This window comes from Rhinichthys klamathensis, unplaced genomic scaffold (assembly GCF_029890125.1).
Source record: "Rhinichthys klamathensis goyatoka isolate OS25496 unplaced genomic scaffold, OSU_Roscu_1.1 h1tg000060l_1, whole genome shotgun sequence".
Classification (NCBI taxonomy): Eukaryota; Metazoa; Chordata; class Actinopteri; order Cypriniformes; family Leuciscidae; genus Rhinichthys; species Rhinichthys klamathensis.
Window position 1 is genome coordinate 689715 of NW_026606605.1, and position 27569 is coordinate 717283.

At 40.4% G+C, this 27569-nt stretch overlaps 1 protein-coding gene and 1 long non-coding RNA gene across 2 annotated transcripts in view; both read left to right on the top strand.

The window, feature by feature from the left end:
• Nucleotides 1-3560, top strand: part of LOC130084233 (G patch domain-containing protein 8) — a 135249-nt gene extending 131689 nt beyond the window's left edge. The window contains exon 4 of the mRNA XM_056249472.1: nt 60-3560. Within this exon, the coding sequence (XP_056105447.1) occupies nt 60-3498 (3439 nt within the window). The 3' untranslated portion in view covers nt 3499-3560. The remainder of the gene's footprint in view (nt 1-59) is intronic.
• Nucleotides 1-25233, top strand: part of LOC130084235 (uncharacterized) — a 212983-nt gene extending 187750 nt beyond the window's left edge. The window contains exon 3 of the long non-coding RNA XR_008806909.1: nt 25224-25233. This is a non-coding gene — a long non-coding RNA (uncharacterized LOC130084235). The remainder of the gene's footprint in view (nt 1-25223) is intronic.
• The last annotated feature ends 2336 nt before the right edge of the window (nt 25234-27569 follow it).

The window sequence follows — 27569 nt, forward strand, 5'->3', positions numbered from 1 at the left end:
AGATTTGAGATCTTTCAGCACTGCCTAATTATAACACTGTCTTCTATTCTTGCCAACAGTGATGACAGGAAATGTCCAAAGTTAAGGTCTACAAACAAAGATAAGGATCCCGTTCAAATCCTCTCTGCTGGCAGTAGCAAGTTTGACACAAAACCAACAGCATCCTTGGTTCAAAACTCAAATCCTATCTCTACAAACACCTCATTGAAGGGCTTGTCCTCCACTCGTGTGCCCACACATCAGCAGCCATGCCACGAAAAACACCCCTTACCGACAAAATCCTCTGCAGTACACCGGGGCCCTAGGGCAGGAGTCTCATTCTGTTTCTCTAGACGAGCTCAACTAAAGCTTGACTCCTGTGCATCTGTGTTTAGTGATGGACTTGAGGAGGCCAGTGACTATCAAGAGCTCCAGCGCCACAAGCACAGACTCGCCCTGGAAGCCCTTTGGTCTAGCTCATGCTCACCCAGAACCCCAAATAATGATGACCATGATCTGTCCCATGATCCACTGACTCTGGGCTGGGTGGATGAAGACTCTCAAACACCTCAAACGGAAGCACAAGCAAAACATGTGGAGAGCCCTGAAATTCAGGCAAACTACAGCACAAGTCACCCAGAGAAGCTTGGGTGTCCTGACACACACAGTCCTGGAGCAAACTGGAAGCCAGCTGGTTCAGAGGACAGATTGCATGATGGGGGGCAGAGACCCAGGGCAGAGGGGGCTTATGCAGGATCAGAGGGGAGAGAATGCCTCAAGTGCCCCGGCCCTACTGTTTACACAGATGGACAGGGTACCATGGCCCAAGGCCAACTCCAAATACTCAAAGGCTCACACCACCATACACAGAAAATCTGCGAACAGGGTACTATGCAGAATGGGAAGGACTGTATATCAGAAAAAGAGACAGAGGAGTATAAAATACACAGAGTGTGCAAGGATGAAAATATAGGTTCTTTCCTTAATGTAGTCAGCAAGGACGGAAGTGTGACAAAATGGCCTTTTGAGCTGGTGCAGTACACTTCCGACAAGCCACACGTATCTTACAGCTGTAACCCTCTCTACTATTATTTAAAACACAAGGAGGGCAGAGACAAAAGCACAAAAGGGACAGATCTTGCTGTTGTTGACAAGCTCACAGGCCAGAATGACAGAGCTAGGCCACAAACACAGGATGTTCCAGGAGATAAATTAGGCATTTTTAAACCAAAGAAACCGAAACACAGGATAAAGGGGAAAAATCGTTGGCATAAATTAGATGCTGCCAAGATCCGGCAAGCGGGATGCGCATTCAAAACCTGCTCACAGACAGAAGCTGGAGGACACTTTGAATTCCAATGCACTCCAACCGGCACGTCACAATACAAGCAAGAATGCACTGAGAGGAGGCACAAGCTGGGGAAGAGGAAAAGATCAGTGAGAGATGAGACTTCAAATGAAAGTGACACCCCAGAGCACAGCCTCAAAAGCATCGTTGTAAGCTCGCTTTCTGCCCCGGCACGTAAAAGGAAGAAATGTCAAACGATGAGGGGGCTTGTGTCAGCGCTGCGCTTGGTAAGGCGGAGGCCTTTGTCATATTCTGTTCACAACACGACAGGAAGAGAGGATAATTATCGCTGGTATGACAACACCTATGAGTCAAAGAGGGATGCTGCCTCAACTCCCAACAGTGACAAATCTGGGTCGTGGAGTGGCCTGTCAGACTTGACCTCAGATGGAGAATGGCCTGTGTACCACATGGGTAAACGCTCCACCTCACCAAGATCAAACTATCTATACCCTTTGAGAAAGGAGCACAGTCAGCCCAGGTCTTGCGTTAGAAGTTCCTCTTACATTGTTCCTCACTACAGTTATAGCCCATGCAGAGATTTCAGACATACAGGAGACAGTTGGGATTACGCAGACTCTTACATCTACAATAAACGGAAATATTCAATGGTTTATAACAGCCCGGATCAGCATGAGAGATACAGCATCAGAAGACACAAAAAAATAGCTGAGGAGCATAAACAGAGAGAGCATAGAACTCAAAATACAGGCAGGCAGTTGTTTTATAGAGTCTATGACAGTCCTGAACCTCAAGAGGATGTCAGGGATTGGTGGTATGAAAGACTTAGCCCTGTAGGTAGGAGGTACCGGGAGAGGGAAGAATGTCCTTGGTCAAGTCCAGAAAGAAGTGAAGACAGGTGGTATAACAAGCCAGTGTCCATTCGTAGCCCCAGTTCCTCTAGTAGCATTAGCATCTCTGATCTTAATGGGGACTGGTTGTCTAATTCCCATATTAGGCCATCTCCAACTGTACAGAGCCAGAAACATTGCAGTCATTCTGGGTGGCCATCCAAGAGATTGGTCAAGACCAAATCATCTCCTCTTAGAAAGAGGAGTCACTCACCCCCATTAGCTACAAGTAACAATGTAGCTCAGCCTAATTCCTTACAATCAAGTATAGGGAAGGAAGATGGTACTCATAAATCTAACCCAATTCCAAAAGACCAGTTGGTTGAGAAGGATCCTAAAGTAAAGAAAGCAAATGTCACCCTCTCACTTCCACTAATTGGTAAATTACCCTCTATTAAGAAAGGGGCAAGAAAAATAGGGATAAATAAAGATGCAAGTGCCAGTATTAGTAACCAGGTTCCAACATCTTCGTCTGTCCCATCAAATCAACAAGTTATACCTCAAATTGACAGTAAGACTTCAGAACACTTACAACAAACACATGGGCAAAATTACAGCGCATCCCATGCCTGTCTTGAAATTGCCAAGGAGGATAGATCAACAGAAATCTGTTCTGCTTTAGCGCTGGGTCCAGACAAGACTTTGTCGCATAAACTTAACATCAGAGACCAAGCAGACAATGCAGGAATTGCAGGGATTCACTGTCCAAAATGCACCACCCCTCCCCTTTCTGAGCAACCAATCACCTTCACCAATGATGAGATTGAGAAGTACAAATTGCTTCAGCTCCAGGCCCAGCAGCACATGCAGCAGCAGCAGCACCTTCAAGAGCAAGTATCTGTGGACATGAGCCATTTACCAGTACCAACTGCAGAGCCACCTGACCAGACTACACTTTCAGCCTGTCTACCATACAACATACTCCAGCCCTCTTCTCCACCCTCTTCTATTGCTCCTCACTCTTCGCCTGTTGCCCTGCTATCACCCCTTCATCCCACTCTCTCTCAGCCCCAATTTGCCCGTCCAATTCCTGCTGCCTTCTTTTCAGTGCCGCCAGCTACTATGTTGGCAGCTCAACCCCTCCACCTGATCCCAGCCTCATCTTTCCACCCAGTTCACCCTCACCATCATGTTCCTGGGTTGACTCTCCACCCCCTTCCTCCCACTTCTCTGCTCCCAACGATGCTCAGTCCAATGCCCATGGCTGCCGCTGCTGCTGCTGCTGTTGCTGCTGCTGCCAGCACTCTGCAGATCCACCCCCTACTACACCCTCTGTTCCACAGCCAGGACCTTCAGCGCCACCCTGGACCAACCAGCTAGTTCTGGTCAGAATGAGAGGGCAAATGAGAATAAGAAAGAATATAGTTCTGACATGAAATATCCTGCAAGACCCATCCAATTGTGCTGTGAACTTTCTGATATTTAGGTTCTCCTCTCAGCCAAAGTTCCTGTTGTGTAGTGATTTTTTTTTTTTAATCTCTGTGTTGCAGTGTCAACTCAAAGATAGCAAGACTTTTTACTTTGTTGTTTACCATTACATTCTTTATACAGCCATCGTCTCCCCACATTAACACACAAATGAACCTCTCCTGTTGTTTACCATTCCATTCTTTATACAGCCATCGTCTCCCCGCATTAACACACAGATGAACCTCTCCTGCCCCACCGCACTGTGATTTATAAGCAGTTGAGCCCATTCAGCAGTTGGCTGAAATTGAGCATAACCTGAAGTCAAATTAGAATGTTAATGCCTTTTTCAATTAGTAATAAGTATAATTAGCATATTTTTATAGTTACCCAGCAAGTATTCAAAGGGTTTTATTTATGAAGAACTAGGGGAAATATCCTTGAGCAAAGTTAAACTGACTAAGCAAAATGTATATGAAACTTCAGAATGATTCAGAATAAAATTCAGATTTTGTTTTCATTCAAATGTTGTTGTTTTTTAATATGCAAATTGACATGATTATTTGGTGCAGAAATACAGCATGTGTTTGAGCTATTGCATCTCTTAATGGATTTAGCAGTGTTCACTACTTTGGGTGAAGACATCCCTGTTTTATTTGTTTTCATTTTTTTCTGTGTTGTTAGTAGGGTACAGTGAGTTTGGACTTGCTCAGCTGTAGTGTGGACATGCAATAATGATTTTTTTTTTTCAATCTATTTAAAGTGTAAAATCTTGAATTGTATTTATGTATTCATACTTTGTAATGTAAGTAATAACAAATAACAGGCACTTGATTGTTCATACATGTTTAAGATGCTTTTTATTCACTCTTATTTTGGTAGAGCCAAACATACTTTCATCTGTAAGATAATGTCATGGGAATATTAATAAATTAAATGTAATTCCAAGAAATGACAGCTTTGTCATTACTAGTGTCTTTGAGGTCTAGATTTTGACTTTAGGCTTTTAAAACTCAGGACTTTTTAGACTTTGGAAGACAGGGAGCAGCGATTGGCATTTTGCCTGGAGGAGGATTGTGGCTGAACTGGTATTTACCCACCTAAAAAAAAAAAAAAAAAAAAAAAGGCATAATACATGTCAAATTCAGTGAATGTTAACACACCTTCATTTCAAATGAGCAGTGCTTCACTGCTCAGATCTGAGGGACTGGGATTTTGTGTTAATGATGCTTCTCATTGCCAGCAGTGGCCCAATAACACAACTGCGCATTTGCACTAATTAACTCTCTCAGGTACAAGTTGTCTGCTCTGGCAAGGAGGAGCTCTGCTCTGCAGTCTCTCACTGGCACTAAACGGATTGGTGATTCATATCTCTAAACTCTAACTCAAACTGTGTTGGGCCTGTTTTTTAATAAATACAGAATGATGACGGCAAATTTGTGTCCTGCTAGATAGGTATCGAGTGCAAATGCAGTAAATTCTTGTGTAAAATGATTCTGTGAAGCTGATTAGATGTGTTGTATTCGGTAACATTCATTGTTTATTGAGTGGAATGGTTTTCTCTTTTTGAGTGCACTTCATGTTGGAAATGCAGGGTAATAACAAAAAGTTCCAGATTATGGTCTAGAGTTGATTATAAAACACAAAGTATCCTATAGAATTCATAGAATTGCAACCTTCATGTCTCTTGCAAGCATGTCTGGTTGCTTCTAATTCAACTGGAAAGTACAAACATAAAAATAAAATGTCTGCTGCCTCTCTGACAGCCTGGTTTGTGCCTTACTGGATCAGAGGTGAGTTGAGAGCCTCCTAAAGATTTTGAGAGGCTCAAATTTATTTATTATTTTTTTGGTGACAATCTCGACGAGGATCCATGCAGATATCCAGTAAGCCAGGCTACCTTTAGGGAGAGCCATAAGGGGAAGCAGTGTGTGCAATGGTTGCCCTCCCATGCCCCAAATACAGCCTCTCTGCTGGCAGACCTGTTGCCAAGTGCTCATACTCCACAGGACAGCAGATCAAACAGACTATGAACTAGAGAGTGGGGATAATTAGCAGATGTTACAGAATAAACTCACTCTTCAGCCGCTTTCTCTACACAACCAACCAAACGTCCTGATTAATACAACATTTTCACACTAAAAAGAAAGAAATATGATAAATAGGGAGTGATGACACATGAAAAATAAGATAAGAGATGCACTGATCAGAGATGTAGTGAAAGACAAGAGGAATCGAGAAGCTTCAAGCATTTACATCGAAGTCGAGTGTATTTGATGTAAGCCATGACATGCACTATATTAGTTCTTCTGATATGACCAAAAAAAAAATCCATATTCCATATCACTAAGCCTCGGAGCCAATTATAATCACAGACGAGTTATGTAATGTAAAACTTTTTTTGCACTTTTTCTGGAGCTAATGGAGCCAAACTTTTGCCTCATTATTCATTTCTTCTACAGTAACTATGAGGCAGTAAGACAGAAAACACTACACACCCCTCATAGTCTAGTGCCCTGCCAGCCCCTTATTTAATATGCCACTGAAGTAGGGAGCCACTGTTTGCCGCTCATCGCCTGTGGGGTCCACTCAGAGTCTGTTTAGCATGTATCAAAGCTGTAGGACATCACTATCTCCGCTGCTAAATGCCCAGTATGGAGGAGACAGTGTACATATCTTCCTTGCTCATTCTTCCATTCCTAGCTTGCACCCTCTGGTGATGGCATCTCACTGACACCACCCACCACAATCACTGAGAAATATTATCTATTCAGAGCAGCATTAAGCCACATTCTTATTACTACAAATTATTTTTGAGCTATTAATATGATTCATTGATTTAATTATTTTAAAGAACATTTAGACATTTCCTCATCATGTCCAGACAGACAGAAAGATTTGACCAATGAAGTGGACTTCCTGCAGGTTTTAGAGGGGTAATAAGCAAAGTGTTTCCTCTGCTGTTATTGCTCACATTGTAATTGTGCACTGAGGGTGGGAATGAATTCACCAAGAATGAATTGGACATGCTAATATAGCACTATTTATTGGCACGTGCTGTCTGCAATACTGCAAGATTTGGGAAAATGCAGTAGAAGAGTCATGAAAAAATGACAAATAAAATATTTCTCAGCACATTTAGTGCCTGGTGAAACTGCACTGTAAAACATGACATGAGCAATAAGTTATGACAACATATGTATTAATAGGTTAAGCAATTTTCAACTTTTTTTATACGTTATACAAGATTCAACTCATTTTTTAATGTCAGTTTAATTTAATTTCAGTTGGAATGACTTAAACATCCAAGTTGATTGCGGAGTACTTTTTTTTTACAGTATAGTTATTGACTCATCAATCATGACGTAATTTGTTTTTTTTCAGAAATTAGAAATTAAAAAATCTGAAATTAATTGTTCTTAGAATAGCAGTTCTTTGTTTAAGAGTAAAATAAAGTTTGTGGAGACTTTAACTTAAAAATTCTATCTCATTCTTTTTAGTGAATCGGTTTGTCATAAACAGATCGATTGTAGATATGTAGAGTTGGAAAATTGTATTCTTTTAAGTAAATCAGTTCATCCTATACATTCCTCTCGCACATAGCCTATGTAGCATTGGAAAATGTGATTCATTGTGAATAGGTTCCTTCAGATAAATAGATCAGAGAAAAGAGTTTAGATCTTTCCTTATAGATGGATATTTATCTGAAGAAGTTTATTCAAGTGTGCTATATTTCGTATAGACTAAAAATAAGAAAGTATACTTTCACTTAAGTGTACTTAAGTAATAAAATGAACTTGAAGTATACTTGTTTGTAAGGAGTGTCGTAACACACAATGTTACTCTACAGATTCATACCTAACTCAAAAAACATTAATTTTGATTTTATGTTTTCATATTTAAGCCAAAGCCCATCTGTTATAGGCTCAGAATAAGCCAGTCAAAACCCATAATGCTAGCCTTACAGCAAAACGGTGGAGAGATTCTACAGCCTCGGTGTGGGTAATCATCTTCTTCCCTGGCATATTTAAACTTAGATCAGTTAGAGCCTGTTTTTGATCCGGTTAAATGGCTTCACCCACCTGTGGAGCAGCACTCATCTGATTATTCCTCTTTTCCTTTACGTAAACCGTTTCTTCTGGCTCCCTCTTCATCATCCCTCAGGTGCTTGACTGAGCCAGTGACAAAGAGTGAAATAAGTGTGTGTGTGTATTCATGCGTAGTTGTCTAGTATTTCTGCTCCAATCCCCTTGATTTGAAGTCCCTTCCTTTTCATTTCAAATACAATCCATGGCTCTATTGGGCCGAAACTAATTTCATATTGATTCAAGTTGTGCATGTAAATCTGAGCACATCATGTATATTTTTAATTTCTTGAGGTTGATGTAAGGTCCGACCTCAGTAATGCCATTGATAAAGTTTTTTTTTTTTTCAGATCAAATTACTCACATTTTGATTCTGTTGTCCTCGCCCCCTCCTTCTCTGTTACTCTCTCGCTCTCTTTCTCGCTCGCTCTCTCTCTGTCTGTCTTTCCTCTGCTAGGAAAACATTAAATGAAATTGTATACTTTTGAAAAGCTTAATTTGATTGCTTCCTAGTACAAAGTGAATGCTGCAGTCAACAGTAATTTCTAGATTCACAAAAGATGATTAATTGAAACAGAGTAAGCTGTGTGATTTCACTCCAGCACTTTTATGCACTACCTCCTTTTATGTTCCAGTCTCGTTCCCAGACTCATATACATTTTTTCTACAAAATGATGATGCTTTTCAATATAAATGTAGGCCTATACCTATTTTATCTCAAGGTTGATAGCATGAACGAATAATAATTCATAATAATGAAAAAAAAAAAAGATTTGTCATGGCTGTGAGGTCAGATGTAAAATGAAATCAAATGAAATACAGAACAAAATGAAATAAAAATGCGTATAGAACATTATTTAATCAAACTATCTAGAACATAATCCGCTATATATCAATTTGATTTAGTGAAAAATATTTAACCCAACATATAATTAATATTACTAATTAAATTTAGAGTTTTGTCTCTGTTAGCTTCTAACAAAACGTACATTATAGCCATACTCTGGTAATTCAGCAGCAAAACGCCTCAGTATTTGCACAAGAGTTGCATGTGTTGATAGCCTGGTTAAAACCAGACCATTCTCAGTTGTAACTGAGTTATGGTCTGGCAAAGCTTGATAGACAAATCATTTCCAAAGGGGCGTCACCAACGGACGTACCTCAAATGCCTCTGGGCGCAATTGGATGGACCTAAAACCAATCAGAGCGATGAAGGAGATGACGTATGCAGAGCGACGTTCATCTGTTATAGAACAACTTGTTTGAATAAACTAGCAGACACTGATTAGCTACTTGCTGTTAATTTTAAATAAATGTAGAGCAAGTCAACTAAGTGAATGTGCTTTCCATTAAATAAATCACACACAGTAAACAAAACCTTGACAAAAAAAACTTTGTAATGAAATTTGCAATTTAGATGCGCAAACTGCGTGCCGGTGCGGTGAGTCGTACATACTCGGGCAGATTCGGCTTGAAGTCGTTCATCCTCGGACAGGCTTTACTCCGTGTCAGCGCGTCCTCTGATCGGTAAAGGGGCAGAGATTTCAGACCTCCGTTTATTAAGGAGATCTCCAAGATTTCACTTCTTGTGAGGGGGTGCACAGACCTCTCTCGAATCATCTCCAGCAGTAGCAGCCTCCCAAGCACCACTAACTCCACCTCCGTTTCCCTCGTAAACTGATATTAGTATTTAAACATTCTCTATGATAAAAAATGTTGGTAAAAAAAATATTTTAATAACATGGTTTTGCCGGTTATAGAGTTCCAATGACGGTGTTCAACTATAACCGTCACACCCCTAGTTCCGTCGCTGTGCTGTCGTCATCGTGTAAAGCCCGCCCCAACGTTTCTGATTGGTGCCGCGATTGACAGATTAGAAATGGGCTTGAATAAGCTCTTTGCCAGACTAAAGCCTGGTTCACAAGGGACGATTTTAAAATTGTTGGACCATTTTCCAAACCTGAGAGACCCCACACACGGCGATAAAAAATCAGGGGTCTAACAGTTTTGGTCGTACCGTGTGTGGTGCGCAGCCACACGGCAAAATCAACACATCACACACGAACCGATTTGACTCCTGAGCATTCCCATGTCAGGCGGAAAATCTCGCAAAATCCCTCGAGATCAAACATGAATTCAGAGTAAACAATCATGGCGGACGAAGAGGATGCAGTGGCGATAGTTTGTAGTTTGTTTTTAACCGAATCCATCTCCGACGTCCACCGGACTTTCTGGTGTGCCATGCCACCGGCTGTTTTGATTTTGTTTCCCGGTGCTTCCTCCGCGCCTCGTCACCTCGCTTTCTGATTGGCTACACGCCACAGTCCACAGGCTGCGTGCTCGTTTGTCCCCGGAGGACACCACACACGAGGAGAAATCGGGCCAAAATAATCCAACATGTTGGATATCCCCGATTTGAGATCGGAGCGGTCCCGGCGTCCTTCCGAGTAGACGAGAGCACTCTTAACACACCACACATGGCAGGAATATCTGATCAGATAATTTTACGATAATCGGAGCATCCTTAAGATTGTCGGAAGGGGTAAATTGGGGCTAAAATCGGCCTAATTATCCTGCCGTGTGAACCAGGCTTAACTTGCAGAGCAAATCTATATTTGCCGGAAGTTGTCTGGGTTTTCCCAGGCTAACGTGTAAATCCATTTTGATTTTACTCTTGCATTTTTATACACTAACTTATGTTCCACGCTCATTCTCATTTCCAGAATGAGCCGAAAAGATAGAATGCCAAAACTCATTTTAATAAAATTAGTATTCCTGAGGGTTGGTGTAAGCTTTGCCCTGAAGCGATCATAACTCATAAAGCCATTTTCAGAAGGCCACTTAGTCCGCAGCTCCTCTTGTGGCTCTGTGGTTCTGAAAGAGACCCTCTGCTGTGCTCTATATAAGCCATAAAGGTCTGTGAAATCAAGTCTAAATGCTCCGAAGACATGCTTGCACTGAAACTAAATAGACTAAAACAAACTAATTTTTAAAGAATAATATCTCCATGAATTGAAGGTCAGTGTGGTTCAATGTTGTTTTGGACCCCGTTGACTTTCATTGACTGGACAAACACAGTTGAAACAATCTTCGAAATATCTTTTGTGTTCCACAGAAGAAAGAAAGTTATTCAGGTTTGGAATGACATGATTTTAGAATACTTTGACCTAACACTTTTATCATATTGATTTGAATAGGACTATATCTTATTGATACCATATTGACATAAAAATACAAAGAGAAAGAAAATATATAATATGAAGAGCATTAAACATTATGTCAGGGTTTCCCAAACTGTGGTTTGTGAAGGAACTGCAGGAAGTTAGTGAGTTCATGAAAATCTAATAATTAATTTGTAAAAATGTCAAATTAAAATAAAAAACAAAACAAAACAAAACAAATCAACACATTCTAAAAACATTAATCGACATGAATCGACATCAGAGAACCGTGAATATGTGAAAGTGTTGTTACAGTAAATTATTGACTTAATTATTAAACATATTAGGTCAAAAGAGATTCAGCTGACTAAAAAGTTTGGAAATAACTGGATAAAATGAAAGATTTGTGCATTTTAATGTGTTTGTAAGACAAAAGCCTTCCAAATATATAGTACTCACTGAGTGATCATTCAAATAATAATTAAAATGTGTTTATCAGCAGTTGACTATATATATGCAATATTGAGAAAACACGCCTTAAAGGTGCTATATGGAACTTTTCTTCTAAAATGAATAATTTTTTTATTGCCTGTGTGTAAAGGGGTTGTAATCACACATTACAATGATCCACTTGTCGGGTTTTGCTATTACCTCTGAAGGCCAGTATTCCTATTTATATGTGAAGTCTTCGGGTCGGATTTTCTGCGAAATCCATCGGATGTGACGTGCATGTGCGTTCCCGAGCCTCTCTCCTTTTTATATAGAGTCTATGCGACCGACGGCACTGCAGCTGACGACATGGAGTCTGATAACACCAAAAAACGACCTGCCTCCAGCACAACACAGACTCCAATACATAAATATAAAAAACAAAACAAAAATCTATCTACTGAAGCTCGTCAGGCCAAGCGTGAATCGGATCGACTTAGGACGAAAACACGGATCAACATCGTCAGAGCGTTTGAATTATGGAAAGACCTCCGCTATTTTTATTGTGATAAATTACAAGTTTTCAGATATGCTGAAATAAATAATGGTAAACTGTAATGAAATAGCAAGGTAAACTACAACATGAGATATGAAATGAATACAAAAGACTGTTCCAGGATAACAAAAAGTAGGTGCTTTAGGATGTAACTTTTATTTTATGTACACTCATCCCACTACTATCATATTGTTTATAATACACATTTCCAGACACGTTCAGTACAGTAATGTTACTTCCTACGATCTTACTGTTACACTGAAATTGTTCAGTCTAGTCACTAACCGTTTTCGTTATCATATTATACATTCATCTATGTTGACATTGTGCTGCCTGATTGTGAAAGATACACGAATAGTTAGTGAAATGCCTTATGCTAACACCACATGTCGGCTAAATGCAGTCAATGTAACGTTATCATGGTACGAGCATGGAGCATTAGTTCAACGTCAAGCTGATAAAAGTAGCCTATTATTGTAACGTTGCAGTGGGAGTTTACATGAGTTTCCAGGATGATGTGTGATGCTTTCTCCGGTGTGTTGAAAGTCTCAGTGTGGCCGTGTACCATGAGTGCTCGCTCTTGTGTTTGAGAACGCGCAAGAGCACGAGCGCTCTTGTAAAAATTGGTTGCAATCTGCAACATCACCGATAGAGGCCGCTAAAAAAATACATATAGCACCTTTAAAAGTTAAATGATTTCTGCAAATTCAGTGGTCAAGTGCTGTTGCCTCTCAATTTTCCATGTTATTATAAACACTTGACTAGTGGCTAATGTGAGAAAATCCACAAATCAAGAAGACTTTACGAACATATATCTCACATGTAGGCTCACTATTGGCCGACGTTGGTCATGTGTGTGATGCGTGTGACGTACAACCTAGAAGCGCTGCGCAGTTACACTATGTGAAATCTCGAGGCCCACAGAGAAGGAAATGAATAGTTGAATAAAGTCGTTATTTTTGTTTGTTTTTTGCGCACAAAAAGTATTCTCATCGCTTGATAAACTTAAGATTGAGCCACTGTAGTCACTTGGACTATTTTAACGATGTCTTTAACTTTTCTGGGGCGGCAAGTTTCGATCCCTTAGATTTTCATTTTGGGGTGAACTAACCCTTTAAGTTGAAATGACTTAAACGTCCAAGTCGATACTTAAAAATTTAAGGCAGCAACTTTTTTTTACAGTGCAACAAAAATTGTAAAAAAAAATAGAAAGATAGAAAAAACACTAAATATTTGAGGTTCCTACATCAGATTTAGCTGTTACAACACAAGTTATTCATCTCTGGGCCATGTTCCCCCTCTCCTTTCTCTGACATTTTGGGGAAACTCAAGCAGTAAGAACCTTATCTCAAGGCGCCATGCATAAAAACGAACCATCTCTCACCATGCAAGAGCACTACATCATGAAAAAAGCTGCTCTGTAGTTAGCACACGACCACAGCCTGGGGTTCAAGCCAGCTGGCTACAACAGGCGGTATTAGGGATGTTCGGTTTAGTTATTCAGTGCTAGCGTTGATGATTAAAGAGACCCAGGCAATGGGCAAGACTTACTCTGTGTGCGAGCGTTAAAGAGAGCGAGCAAGAAAGGGGCTAAGGGAAAGTAGGAAAAACGAGTACGAATATAAGAGAAAATGAAGCGCTCACTAGAAACTTCCTCCTTAGGATTGTCTGGTACAAGCTGTATCGCTGTAGATATGCTTTTGAAGTTTTTTTCTTTTCTCTGCTCTGAGATCTTGGAGCCAGAGCTGTGTTAATGCTGCTGCAAGCAAGGCTTTCTTAGGCCAACTAAAGAAACTGCACGTCTGCCATCTTGCTGATACATATTCATACCTGTGAGATCCTCTCATGAGAGAACGGGCTTTTGAACCCGCGTCTCACAGATCTGCTCTCAAGTCTCAGACAACCTGAAACTATGACACACTACAAAACTTCCAGGAAAAAAAAAAGAAAGAAAGTCTAGAAAAATGGCTGACTATCTTCATACCTCAAATGAAACGAAGACTCTTGCGGGCGACGAAGGGAGATGATCAGTATTCCTGCTGGCAGATGATCATAGTGGGTCGAAAGGTGTGGGGTGATGTTCTCACTGATCAAATTGAATTAGCGGTTCTGACGGTGAGGCTCTGACAGCCTCTCGCTCAAAGATACCACTCATCTGTTCTTGCGATGGAAAGACTGAGGAATAAGATTGAGGGCCATCTGTGATGGGAGCGAAATAAGGAACATCGAAAATGAATTACTGAAAGTTAGAAAATTCGTTCTTTGGCTAGTTGTGAGTTTAATATATAACTGCTTCCTTAACCTCACAAGAGAATGAGTTATGAATCTGTTTTTTATAGGGTGGGTTCCACTAACTAGGCTATATGTTGTTTGAGGGTACACAGGAAATGTTTATTACCAATCTTAAACAATCTGTGACATGCAGAAACTAATAAATAAATACTTCTCATTCATTGCATTTTTCTTTTATCTTTCAAAACCCTCTCATGGACACACAAAAGATCTTACAGGTTTTTTTCACTCAATAACCAGTTACATATAAATGAAAGTCTTATCTGTTTTTGAATGATGATGATGACGAAGGTGATGATGCCAAGGATAATCACGTTGAAAGTTCATTGACCATACTATATAACTCAATGTCCATGAAAGCTCAGGTCCAAGAATACAAATCCCACATCTTCCCAGTGTCAAACTTATTGCTGATCCAAAATCACATAGTTGGTATAATTCATCTTCATGATCCACAACCGTGCGGGTATAATCCAATTTCAGGATCCGCAGCAGTAAGACATATGGCTTCTAAACTCACTTCATAGAGTTTCAAACAAACCCAAACAGGCATGAGGGACAGAAGGACAAACCCCACAGAATGTGAAGTCCTTCTACAAAACAAAATCATTACATTAGGAAAATAAATATTCATACATCAACCAGTCAACATAAGAAAATAAACAATGCTTACTTCCGATTGAGCATCAAACTCTTAGTTTCCCAATCAGGACTATTGATCATTTGGATTCATAAGGCATGCTTATTCCTCCATTACCAATCTACTACTTCTACTCTCTACACCTGTTTTATGTCTGAGAGTATTACTCCTTGTTGCCCCCTCAAGGTGTGTAGTACAATTACAACACCAACCAACAAAAAAAAAAAACATGTTCTTAAAAAGTTTTAAAGTTCATGTTCAAATTTGAAGGTGTGTAAATATGTGCAGGGATGTCCTGCACAGATTTACACAGGGAGTCCTGCAGGGATGATGTATTTTTTTAGACCAGTAAAGAGAAGGACCTTTCAAAGCAAGGGGGCTGCAAGGACAGCAGAAGAGCACAGCAGAGACTTTACATTGTCAAAAGCCAGCACATAATTTGACGACCGGACTAATTTTACCTTGGTTTTCAAAATATCAGTAAGTGGTGCAACAACAGAGGAGAAAGTTCCTACAAAAAGAAAGATAGCAACTCACTAACCCTAAAAAGCGTATAAGCTCCATTTTCGTAGTAGGTGCAGGATAATCATGAATGGCCTGAATTTTGGCATTTACTGGGCGAACCTCACCATTCCCCACCACTTAACCAAAGTAAGTTATTGTAGCCCGAGCAAAGTCAGATTTTGCCAAAGTAAGTTATTGTAGCCCGAGCAAAGTCAGATTTTGCCAGGTTTACCGTCATTCCTGCCTCTGTCAAACGCATCAGAACTGCACAAACGTTTTAGAGCTATAGCTATCGCTGAACACTACAAGATCATCTAAATACACTGCACACCCTTCAAGGCCTGAAACCACCCGGTTCATCAGACGTTGAAAGGTGGCAGGCGCGTTTCTCAGCCTGAAACTCATAACGCTGTAGAAACATTTCTTTAGCTCTCTTACTCAAAGGCACTTGCCAATAGCCTCTCAACAAATCAAGTTTGATTACAAACTTTGCAGAACCTATCTGGTTTTGTCACACCATTGAGTTTGCGAAAATCTGTACAAAACCTTACTGAGCCATCAAGCCATAAAAATGATATCCAGCATTACTTATCCCACAGCATTTAATCACATTGTCATCCTATCTGACCTCTGACTAAAGAAGCTGCTGGTTGGTGGATTTGGTTTGAACCACTAATCAGAGGCATTGACTGAGTTATGTATGAAAAAAGGGCTGTAAGCAGGTGTTGGTCCGTGTGTGTGTGTGTGTGTGTGTGTGTGTGTGTGTGTGTGTGTGTGTGTGTGTGTGTGTGTGTGTGTGTGTGTGTGTGTGTGTGTGTGTGTGTGTGTGTGTGTGTGTGTGTGTGTGTGTGTGTTTGTTTATGTCCCTTTTGGGTACATTCACCAGGATACACACCAGTAAACTGAGGACCACCTCAAAAATTGAGGACATTTTGTATGTCCTCATTTGTTTGACTATATAATGGCATTCAGCATACTCTAAAATGGTGTCCAGACTTAAAATCTCACTTGTCCCAAAAAATCAGTTTTAAGTGATTTGTGTATGTGAAGTGTGTATGCCCCCCCACTAAAGTGTGTATAACACAGCGCCCTCTAGGAGTACTGCACTTCCGGAAAAGATACACACTTCGGGGATTCTGACCAATCAGAGCGCAGGAAGCCACTATGAGAGCGGGACTTAATGATCTGACCAATCTGAGGCCATCACGTCATCAACAAAAATGGCGGAGCGGAGGCGATATCATTATTATGAATGAATTGACAGATAATCCACATTCAATAATAGATAAATTCGCAATAATTATTATTTAAATAAAAATAGACTAATTTACCCTGAGCAGCAGGAGCTCTCACGATGTATATGGGCATGTTATTAAACTTTAATCCTCGCAGTTTTGCTCTCGCATCGGAGTCTGCTCTGTGTAACGTTATGTGTGTGTGAAGATCGCGCTGCTGCGCGTCACCGAGACTATACAGCTGTACAGTAACTTACATAGGAGTTTATTAATCATGTAGGAACGAGTTTGAAGCGGGGAAGAGACAGAGACATTACGTCATGTGAATTTACAAAGTACATATTTTCTTCCAAAAGCGGAGGAACAGCTGTTTAAATCTGTCAATATGGATGTGATGATTTATTCATCCAAGTTTGTTTAATAAAAACACACAAGCCACCAAAAGATGTGAAAACATGCTAAATCGCTTGCTTTTATGAGTGATTTTATTTGTTTGAAGTGTTTTCTCCTACTTTGCGTTCTGCCGTTTCCTCTCATAATATCAGTGATTTCCCTGAGTGGCCACCGCCCCTCCCCCACCCCCCGCACGAGCAGGACAGGACTCCGTTACCAGTTACCACAGCAACACATTCACTACAGCAAACAAGCTAACTTTTTTCTTTATATATTATATTATATTATATTATATTATATTATATTGAGGAGAGCAGTTACAGCAAACATTATTCTTATTATATTATATTGCATTGTATTATTTTATATTATATAAAGAGGAGAGCAGTTACAGCAAACATTCTCTTTGTAGTATATATTATATTATTTTATATTATATTATATAGAGGAGAGCAGCTGCATGAAACATTCTCATATTATATTATTATATTAATTAAATGTTTACACTAATTACATACGTTTTTTTAAGGCGCTTTGGTGCATTTCTCAAATCACAACTAAAATTCTTGTTCAACCTCCACATCATCTAGTCACTTGTGCACATCATGAAAGCAGTTTATCATTCTTTTGAACAAATTGCAAATGCTTTGGTACATTCATGCAATAAATGTAAGTGTCTGCTGTTTCTTACATTATCAATTGCTTATGTCATGTTGATCAAAATGTATTATACTGGTTCTCTGTTGAATAGTCTTACCCCTCAAAACATATAGGCATTAAATTACTAGTTGTCATAAACTGTCAAACATATTTTCTATACAATTCTATTATACTTTTTTTGTCCTGAATTGCAGATGTGAATTTTGAATTTCACTAATGAAGGGGAATGTAAAGCATTAGATCAATCAATGATCACCAGTTCTCTATAATCGCTCAGAGTGCATCTCATGAAGCTTCCTCTGGAAGCCATATAGACAGAGCACAACACATACACACTCTGAGAATGGAAGAACAACAGGGTAACAGCCGAGAAGAAGAAGAGGAGGAGTAAGGATGTGTGGTGGAAGGATACAGAGGTAAAACAGAGAGATTGTAGGTTTCTGAAGAAATAGGGGCCAATATTGTAGATCATGTTCATGACCTCATGGCCGAGGCGGGTTGAAAGCTGAGCTGAATGTTGGGAGAACAACCGTGTGTGTCCTCAAACATTCAAGTCTTTATAGACAGAACATGCGTGTAATCAGACAGTGTTCACTATACTGTACTGTTCACCATAAGCTGTAGACTTACTGTATTACAGTGGAGTCTACTTGCATTTTACATGAGACAGTAAAAATACGTGATAGAGATCCCTTTCCCACTAATTAGATATCTTAAATGATGTTGTGTGCACTTCTGTATTTGTCTTCATTGTTGTACAGCCTTGATGTTAATATTTTGTTGAAAAATTGTTAAGACCCCAGGAAGAATAGCTGCTGCTTAATGGAGTAGCTAATGGGGATCTAAATAATAAACAATAAACAATAAACTCTACAGATAAAGCGTTGTGAATCTAGTTTCGCGTACCTACCCCGAAGTGATAAAATAAAACAAAATTATGTATCAAATTTATAGACAAGTAATTTGTTCAGGCATGGTTTTCTAGGGAAATACAAACCTACGCACATATATTCAAACGCACATAACTATAGAATCAATTCTTAATGCGCATGTGAACGCCATCAGCGTTAATCACAGGTTCACGTTTAAAGTCTGTTTAGAGACATTCATATACATTTTTACCTTGCAGTTACTGTAAATCCGGCCTCTAGTTCATAAACGCCAGAGGAGAACTGGCCCCCACTGAGCCTGGGTTCTCCCAAGGTTTTTTTCTTCTCCATTGGGTCCCTGATGGAGTTTTAGGACACCATCGGGTCACTTGATGGAGTTTTTCGGTTCCTTGCCACTGTTGCCTTTGGCTTGCTCAGTTGGGGATATTCAAATTAATTAACCAATCATTAATACCATTGATCAGCTCTACCAAACGTGGATGTTTTTCCACTAAGAAACGAACATTGTTATTATGTTTTGATTGATACTGTGAAGCTGCTTTGATGCAATCTATATTGTGAAAAGCGCTATATAAATATACTTGATAGAGACATAATGTAACACACACACATATACAGTATGTGTTTGAATAGTCTGTTCATCGCAATGGCATTGTCATTTTTTAACAGACCAACAGTGTATCTGTGAGTCCAGTCTCATAATGGGTACATGTGTTTATGTGTCATACAGATAATGTGCAGTCTTTTCATTGTCATCAAAATCGTAGCCAGTGTTTACTTCTCAAAATACTGATACAGTTATATTGACAACCATCAAAAGCCTGTAACTTGTTAAAAATCCTTAGTACAATATATATCAATGAACATATCAGTGCCTTGTGTCACAAACAAGAATGTCAAAATGCTGTCATGTAATCCTATTGTGTTCTGCTGTTTGTACGAAATGCACTTTCCTTGTTTGCAAATCTTAAGGATGATTCAAGAAATGTACCAAAGCGACTGATAAGAACTGTTTATAGAGGAGAGCAGTTACAGCATACATTCACTCTCTCTCTCTCTATCTATCTATCTCTCAATATATATATATATAGCCTATATATATATATATATATATATATATATATATATATATATATAAATCGATAGATAGATAGATAGAGAGAGAGAGAGAGAGAGAGAGAGAGAGAGAGAGAGGGGGGGGGGGGGGGCAGAGCAGTTACATATAGTCATACAAAAGAAAAAAAGTGTTTAAAAGAATCATGAATCAAGCTGACACGTTTAAATGTTTGTTTACATAATTATTTTGTACTTAATTTGATTTTAAAAGCCATTGGATCTGCACTAACCCTAACCCTAACCCTAGCTCTGCCTGTGACTGTCAGTCTGACTGAGATCTGCTCACACTGTGATCAGCCGCCCTTCCCCCACAGCACTGAGACTGATCGCGCGCGCGCCCTTCCCCCACAGCACTGAGAGAGACTGATCGCGCGCGCGCCCTTCCCCCACAGCACTGAGACTGACTGGAGTGACAGAGAGTTGAACTTGTCTCTGGCTGAACTAACAGACTGACAGTTACAGGTAGATAGCTAAGCAGAAGTGCTGCTCAAAAGATCACAAACTGTCGTGGCTATGCGTTTTTAAAGCACTTTTACAAGGTCTATTAGCTTCTCCGCCCTGTAATGTAAAATACCATTAATTTATGAAAGAAATACAAAGAAGATAATGCTGTTAAAGTACTTGTTAAAGTTTAATTTAGAGCCTCGAAATAATCCACACCCATCCCCCATCTTAACTCGAATAAATTGACAACAACACAGACTCCAAAAGTAGAGACATATTATACCAGCTTGAATATCAGCCCTGCTGTGTATTTGCATACATCAGTTTACTATTTTGATTAATAAATGCTATTAGTAGAAAATAAGATGTCTGTTCAAGATATCTAGGTTGCTCATTTTGCATTTTTTGCTCTTTTAAACCTGTGCTTGTTCGGACATGCGCACTGGTTCCTAGTTCGAGTCGGGTGAGTTCGTTTACAAGTGATCATGTGCTCTGTCCACTAGAAAGACTTGATCCACGACAGTTTTTTTTTTTTTGAAGAAGAAGAAGAAACACTACTGCGATTAAAAAAAAAAAGATTCTTGTCATCAGAGAGTTTTCTATTCGGTCAAATAAATAGTCACAATTGCAACGTGAAATCCAAATACGTAACTACGTCATTTACGCACGTCTGCGACAGTGGATGTATTTTCCCGGGAAATGCAGACACGTGACAATGGGACGCGAAACAGTCAGACGACAGCCCTCCACCCTCCACCACGCAGGAAAGGTGAGATGAAGTCTTGTCCTGAAAATGCATGATAACTAAATACATTGTGAAATATGAAAGTTAGTAAGATGTATGTTTATTTTAGTGGTTTAATTATTTTTTGCTTAGGGTTTTATTTACTTCTCGATTGTATTTTATTTGTTTCTCATTTGATAATTTGTTGCAATAAGGAAAAAAGTATATTGCCTACTTGTAGGCATTGACCAGTAAATATAATTTTGTTATTTCTTATATAATAGTACTTTAGATTCTACAAATTAAAAAAAAAACGAGTCAGTGATAGCCTACTATATCATTGTTTTTCTCAAGTGTTGTCAAATTGCAACTGTGATTTAAAATATTAATTATATATTTTTATATCATTATTATTTGATATATTTTTAATTTTATGTAATACAATATTTGCCCAAAAATCTTTTTTTCAGTGGAATGTTTTTTTCTAGATTTATTATTTATCTTTTTTATCTTTTTTTGCCCAATGATGGTACATAGACACTTTATAGTATTTTTATTGTGTGTTTCAATGTCCAAAGCAGACAAAAAGCACATTAGAAATAGTCCATATAAATCTAGCTGGTTATTGACTGAAAATATCCTGTATGCTGTAGCTAATCAATATAGTAGATTCATGTCAATTGTGGTCACAAGACACACAAGAACCAATGTTTTTTGGCATCATTGACATTGCCTTTTTTTAATCTAAATTCCTGTTGTAGACTGGTCACACGTGCTGTCATTGAATAGAGCTCTGTGATATAATATAAATATATACTTAAGTGTTGAACAGAAAAAACACACGTGTTTGGAACAACATGAGGTTCAATTGGAACACTTAACATAATTGTATGTTAATTACGTATGTTTTTGGGTGAACAATTCCAGTAAGATCAACAAGATTTTTTAAATATGCTTGTTTATTTCATTCACATTATATATATATATATATATATATATATATTTTTTTTTTTCCCAGTCATTTCAAGAAAGTAAGTCGCCATGCTGGGAAATAAAAGACGTAAGAAACCTCTGCAGGACGCTGAGCATCACATTACCTGTGAAACCGACAAGCCTGAGCTTCAAGAGCAGTTCATCAGCAAATATAAAGGCAAGTATTTATGAATAAGCAGTAATAACGTTACTCTACAAAACTGATAATTTAATATATAATTTATTTTTATTGTGCAGTCAAGATTTCTGAATAGAGTTCTGCAGGCATTAGCCCGAAAACAAAAACAGTTGCATTTTTGCATTTCTGGTTCCATCAACCCAAAGTCAGTGTTTATTTGCGCATTCTTAGCCCAATTATGCACAATAAGCCCATAGTGCGTGTGGTCATGTAAACGCAGACTAAGGTCATCATAAACGGCATAAGCATAAACCAATCGACACCGCTAGATTTTTGCCCCTTATTCCAGATTTGCCCAGCATGTAAACACATTAACCTGCGTTCTGTGGCTTATTGAAGTGAGCATGTGTGACTGGAAAGTGTCCTTATTGTGGATTTAAGCACATCCAGACAGAGCGAGCGTTTTCTTGACCCAAGAACATCTTAAAAAGTGTTCTCAAAAAGTGTTCTCATCTCATGCAGAAGTGGTACAGTCAAAATCCTACTAAAACTTCTTTGTCATTGTGGAGAGTGCAGTGCATGGTTGCATAGCAACAACAGACGCCACGGGAAAATCAGACTGTTATTTTACTATTAATAATAAAATATAAGCTAATATGCATTAACACTAGGACTCCCAGAATTCTATAACTACTATAATGGCCATAGCAGTCATTCTGACTGCTCATACATTATTTGCATATCATTTCAAAAAGCTATATCAAATCTAAGAATAAATGGATCTGTTATGTTAGGATAGGTAATAATAAACATCAGAACACTACATTTTAATTATGATGTATGTAAAATTGTATTAGTTAACCAACAACCACTCAGCCTCATCAAGGCTCTGAAGCATGGCTAAAGCCTCTGTGGCAGTCATTCTTCTTGCTGACATTGTTCTGATATTCTCTTTTCAATATTTCAATTTGGTTTTAGCTCGAAGCTAAAGCTAGATTTCAGCTTTGCAATAGACTAAACAAACAACAAGAGAAATTGTTGCTAGTCAACGGTGATGCATCTTCAAGAGCAGGAAAAAGGAGCAACCGACACACGGTCTGTAATGCATACGGTCAGTATGACTGTTATGACCATTCAAGGTAGAAATACTCAAAACTCAGTCTTTTGTGTCTTGTAATTTTAATAAAATAACAATGATAGAATAAAATATAGACACATTTAGGAAAAGTCAGGGTCCTATAGTTACATGGGTTTTATTTCAACAAAGTTATTACATTGCAAAATTTTAAAACAGTCAAAATGACTGCCTTGGGAGTTCTAGTGTTAATGTACATGTCAAGTAATTTGTCTTTTTTTACTCGTATATTTCAGCCTTTAAATCATTTTTATAAAAAGAATGAGGTTTATCTTTTTATAAAACCTTTTTTGTCAACTTTATTCGAATTTAATTTTACTATATGTGCCTATAGGGGTGGGCCGGGGATGGCAGGGGTTGGTGGCAATGTAAGTTTCTGGATATTTTCTATAAGAAAATTTGCGGGGCGAGGGCTTCGATTACCTCTCTCTTTTTGGACCATACATGTGTTTGCATCCCTGCATATGCGCGAGGGAGGGAGAGAGAGAGCAAGACAGTTTGAAGGCGCGCGCGCGGCCGGGGCTCTGCTCGTTCTTTCAGTAACATGCGCCCTGTCACACTCATCTACATCACTCACCGATCAAATAAGGCTTTGGCGGCAGGGGCGTGTCTAGAAGGGGGGCACGGGGTGGCACTGGCCCCCCTGGAATATGATTGACCCCCCCCTGGTGCCCCCCCAACATCATTGGGCTAGATTTACTGTCAACCTGACAATGCCCAACGCCATTGGATCAGAGCGCTGTCAATCACTGCTTGATTTGCGATTCGCAAAGCGAAATCACAGGTCCGCGTTTTTAAAACAGTAGGAGAGAGAGAGAGAGATACCTCGACACGTCATTGTAAATATTGCACCGTATGTTAGTCTGATTACTTTCATGTGTGACTGATCAAGCCAGTACCGTTAGATCAGCTAACGTAATTTCGGCAGACTGAATAGAGATTCCGTGGCAGCGCACGACCACATAAATATAAAATAGATAATTTTTATAGATTTTTAATAGATTACTCTATCTGTTGTTTTAAATACTAAAGGCACAATAATCTTTTTCCAAAAAAGTCGTGCCGTGGTGAACATTAAAATGTGAGAATGTTAACTAACACCATAGCTACATGCAACTGTGTAATTTAGATACTTAATGGGTTTTTGTTTATTTATACACCGCAACAGGACATCCAAGATTTCTTTAAGAAATCATTTTAGAGACCGATTTCATGCAGAGAACGTTCACCGACACTCACACACACATTCAATGTTTGTGTTGAGAATAATGCATGTTAGATGACTAATTAATGCCTAGGTGATGTTTTTTTTATTTATAAGAACAAAACTGTGTGGTCCAATCCATGTTAAATACAAAATGATTTTCAGGCTCTTGTTCAGTGCCACATTTAATACCATCTATATTAGGGCACTGGGCATTGCAAAGATTTTTTAATTCGTGTTTAATATTTTCTAAACAAGTATTTATTTCTAGTTGAATTTTCTAGCTGATTTCCCATGGGCCCCCCTGACTGGTCCTTGGTCCACCCTGTGGCCCCCCCATTTATAAAATCCTAGAATCACCCCTGTTTGGCGGGGCAAATAAACTGCATCCAACTGCTTTCCCTGACGCCTGGATCGTTCGGTGGCGTATTCAAACATGTTGTTTGTCCGCAGCCAGGAACAGCACGTCTGCGTGGCATCGCAATCTTCTTGTAAACAGACCCACTCGCTGCATGACAACGCATGCGATGATGCGAAATGAGGCATAGTTGTCTTGTGCTGGAGGCGGTCATATGCAAACGACTGGTACGTCACTTCGTACCGTGACGTCACCTCGTACCATGGATCCACAACGAGCTGTATTTAGAGCTTGATTAAATAAATGCTTCGTTTATAATGGGGGGGGGGGGGGCATCTTAAGCTATTAAACTTGCAGGAAGTTTTAATAATACATAGATCTCTTATATACCAAAAGATCAAGGCAAATTTGGTCTCATGTCATGACCCCTTTAAAAGTATAATGTAAAGTATAAAAAGCAAAGCATACTTTGAGATTAGCCTGGCTATTGACTATTTTCCTACAGTAATTTCCCTTTTACATCATATAATGTACATCATATGGTTAAGAACTTTTAGTAATAATCAAAATAATAGTTGACATTAAAGAAACTGCTGCTAATGAATTTCTCCTCTTCAGGGCGTGGAGTTTTCACCACTGGAGCTTTCTTCAGAGGGGATTTTGTTCTTGAATACAGAGGTGAACTTCTGAGTTCAGAGGAGAGTCTTGCTCGAACTGAACACTACACTGAAGCTGAGAACACGTTCCTGTTTGATTTTCAGTGGCATGGCAGAAATTGGTGGTGAGTAAAGAACTGTTGGATTGATGTAGTAGTGATGATAAAATATCTGGAACTGTAAAATACTCAGGGTGTGTTCATGCCTGTAGTTCTGTTCGCTTGGTTCGTTTGGTCCGGGTCTGCTTAGTGTTCAGATTGGCATTTCTATCGTCAAACCTGTTATGCTTGACCAGTTTGTCCTTTTTAGGGTCACATCTTCCTGTTTTTGGTTCGTTTATATGTCTCTGGTCCATGTTATGCTCATATTTCATTCAAACCGCACCAGAGTTTTTCTCTGTATTCCCTAAAGAGAACAAAATGGTTAAAGGGATAGTTCAGGATTTAGCATTAAGCTTTGTATTAGTAGAAAACCTGTAGTATTTTCGAATTACCATGCTTTCCACCCTCATATCCCCCTGAGACGAGAGATTTATGTATTTTTTGTCTGGAAAAAATCCTCCGATGAAGCAAAATTCGTCATTTTGCGTCATCGGAGGATTTTTTGGCCAGAGGCTAAAGACTACAGCCAGTAGTAGGGGCTGTCCCGCATGTTCTCAACCCGCCCATAGAGGGTGGGATCTCACTCACACAATGTACACATAGTGTCAGACATCTTTTTCTGGAAGCTAAGCTAGCAGGTTCTTGTTCTGTGGCGAAAGCTGAGTAGTAGGGGTTACCATCCTCTTTTTCCCGGACATGTCCGGCCGTCGATGTCCGGGATTCAGCTTTTGCTTTCTGCAGTCGCCATTCATTGTTTACATGCACACCTTTTGTTTCAATCTAACTGAATTCATTCCGATTGGTGAATCTGAATGTAGTGTTTACATGAAAGCTAAACAAGTGATCGGTTGATGTGCATTTTAACATTGCTAAGAAAATTTCGTCTCACAGGTGTCGCTCATCAGTAATCACGCCACCGGCCTCGCGCCGTTCTCCCGCGGCCCTCACTCGTCCTGCTCGCCACAGTAAACATGACTCGTGTCGTTCTCCCGCGGCCCTCACTCGTCCTGCTCGCCACAGTAAACATGACTCGTGTCGTTCTCCCGCGGCCCTCACTCGTCCTGCTCGCCACAGTAAACATGACTCGTGTCGTTCTCCCGCGGCCCTCACTCGTCCTGCTCGCCACAGTAAACATGACTCGTGTCGTTCTCCCGCGGCCCTCACTCGTCCTGCTCGCCACAGTAAACATGACTCGTGTCGTTCTCCCGCGGCCCTCACTCGTCCTGCTCGCCACAGTAAACATGACTCACACCGTTCTCCCGCTGCCCTCACTCGTCCTGCTCGCCACAGTAAACATGACTCGTGTCGTTCTCCCGCGGCCCTCACTCGTCCTGCTCGCCACAGTAAACATGACTCGTGTCGTTCTCCCGCGGCCCTCACTCGTCCTGCTCGCCACAGTAAACATGACTCGAGCCGTTCTCCCTCTGCCCTCACTCGTCCTGCTCGCCACAGTAAACATGACTCGTGCCGTTCTCCCGCGGCCCTCACTTGTCCTGCTCGCCACAGTAAACATGACTCGCGCCGTTCTCCCGCGGCCCTCACTCGTCCTGCTCGCCACATTAAACATGACTCGCGTCGTTCTCCCGCGGCCCTCACTCGTCCTGCTCGCCACAGTAAACATGACTCGCGCCGTTCTCCCGCGGCCCTCACTCGTCCTGATCGCCACAGTAAACATGACTCGTGCCGTTCTCCCGCGGCCCTCACTCGTCCTGCTCGCCACAGTAAACATGACTCGCGCGTTCTCCCGCGGCCCTCACTCGTCCTGCTCGCCACAGTAAACATGACTCGTGCCGTTCTCCCGCGGCCCTCACTCGTCCTGATCGCCACAGTAAACATGACTCGTGCCGTTCTCCCGCGGCCCTCACTCGTCCTGCTCGCCACAGTAAACATGACTCGTGCCGTTCTCCCGCGGCCCTCACTCGTCCTGCTCGCCACAGTAAACATGACTCGCGCCGTTCTCCCGCGGCCCTCACTCGTCCTGCTCGCCACAGTAAACATGACTCGTGCCGTTCTCCCGCGGCCCTCACTCGTCCTGCTCGCCACAGTAAACATGACTCGTGCCGTTCTCCCGCGGCCCTCACTCGTCCTGCTCGCCACAGTAAACATGACTCGTGCGTTCTCCCGCGGCCCTCACTCGTCCTGCTCGCCACAGTAAACATGACTCGTGCCGTTCTCCCGCGGCCCTCACTCGTCCTGCTCGCCACAGTAAACATGACTCGCGCGTTCTCCCGCGGCCCTCACTCGTCCTGCTCGCCACAGTAAACATGACTCGTGTCGTTCTCCCGCGGCC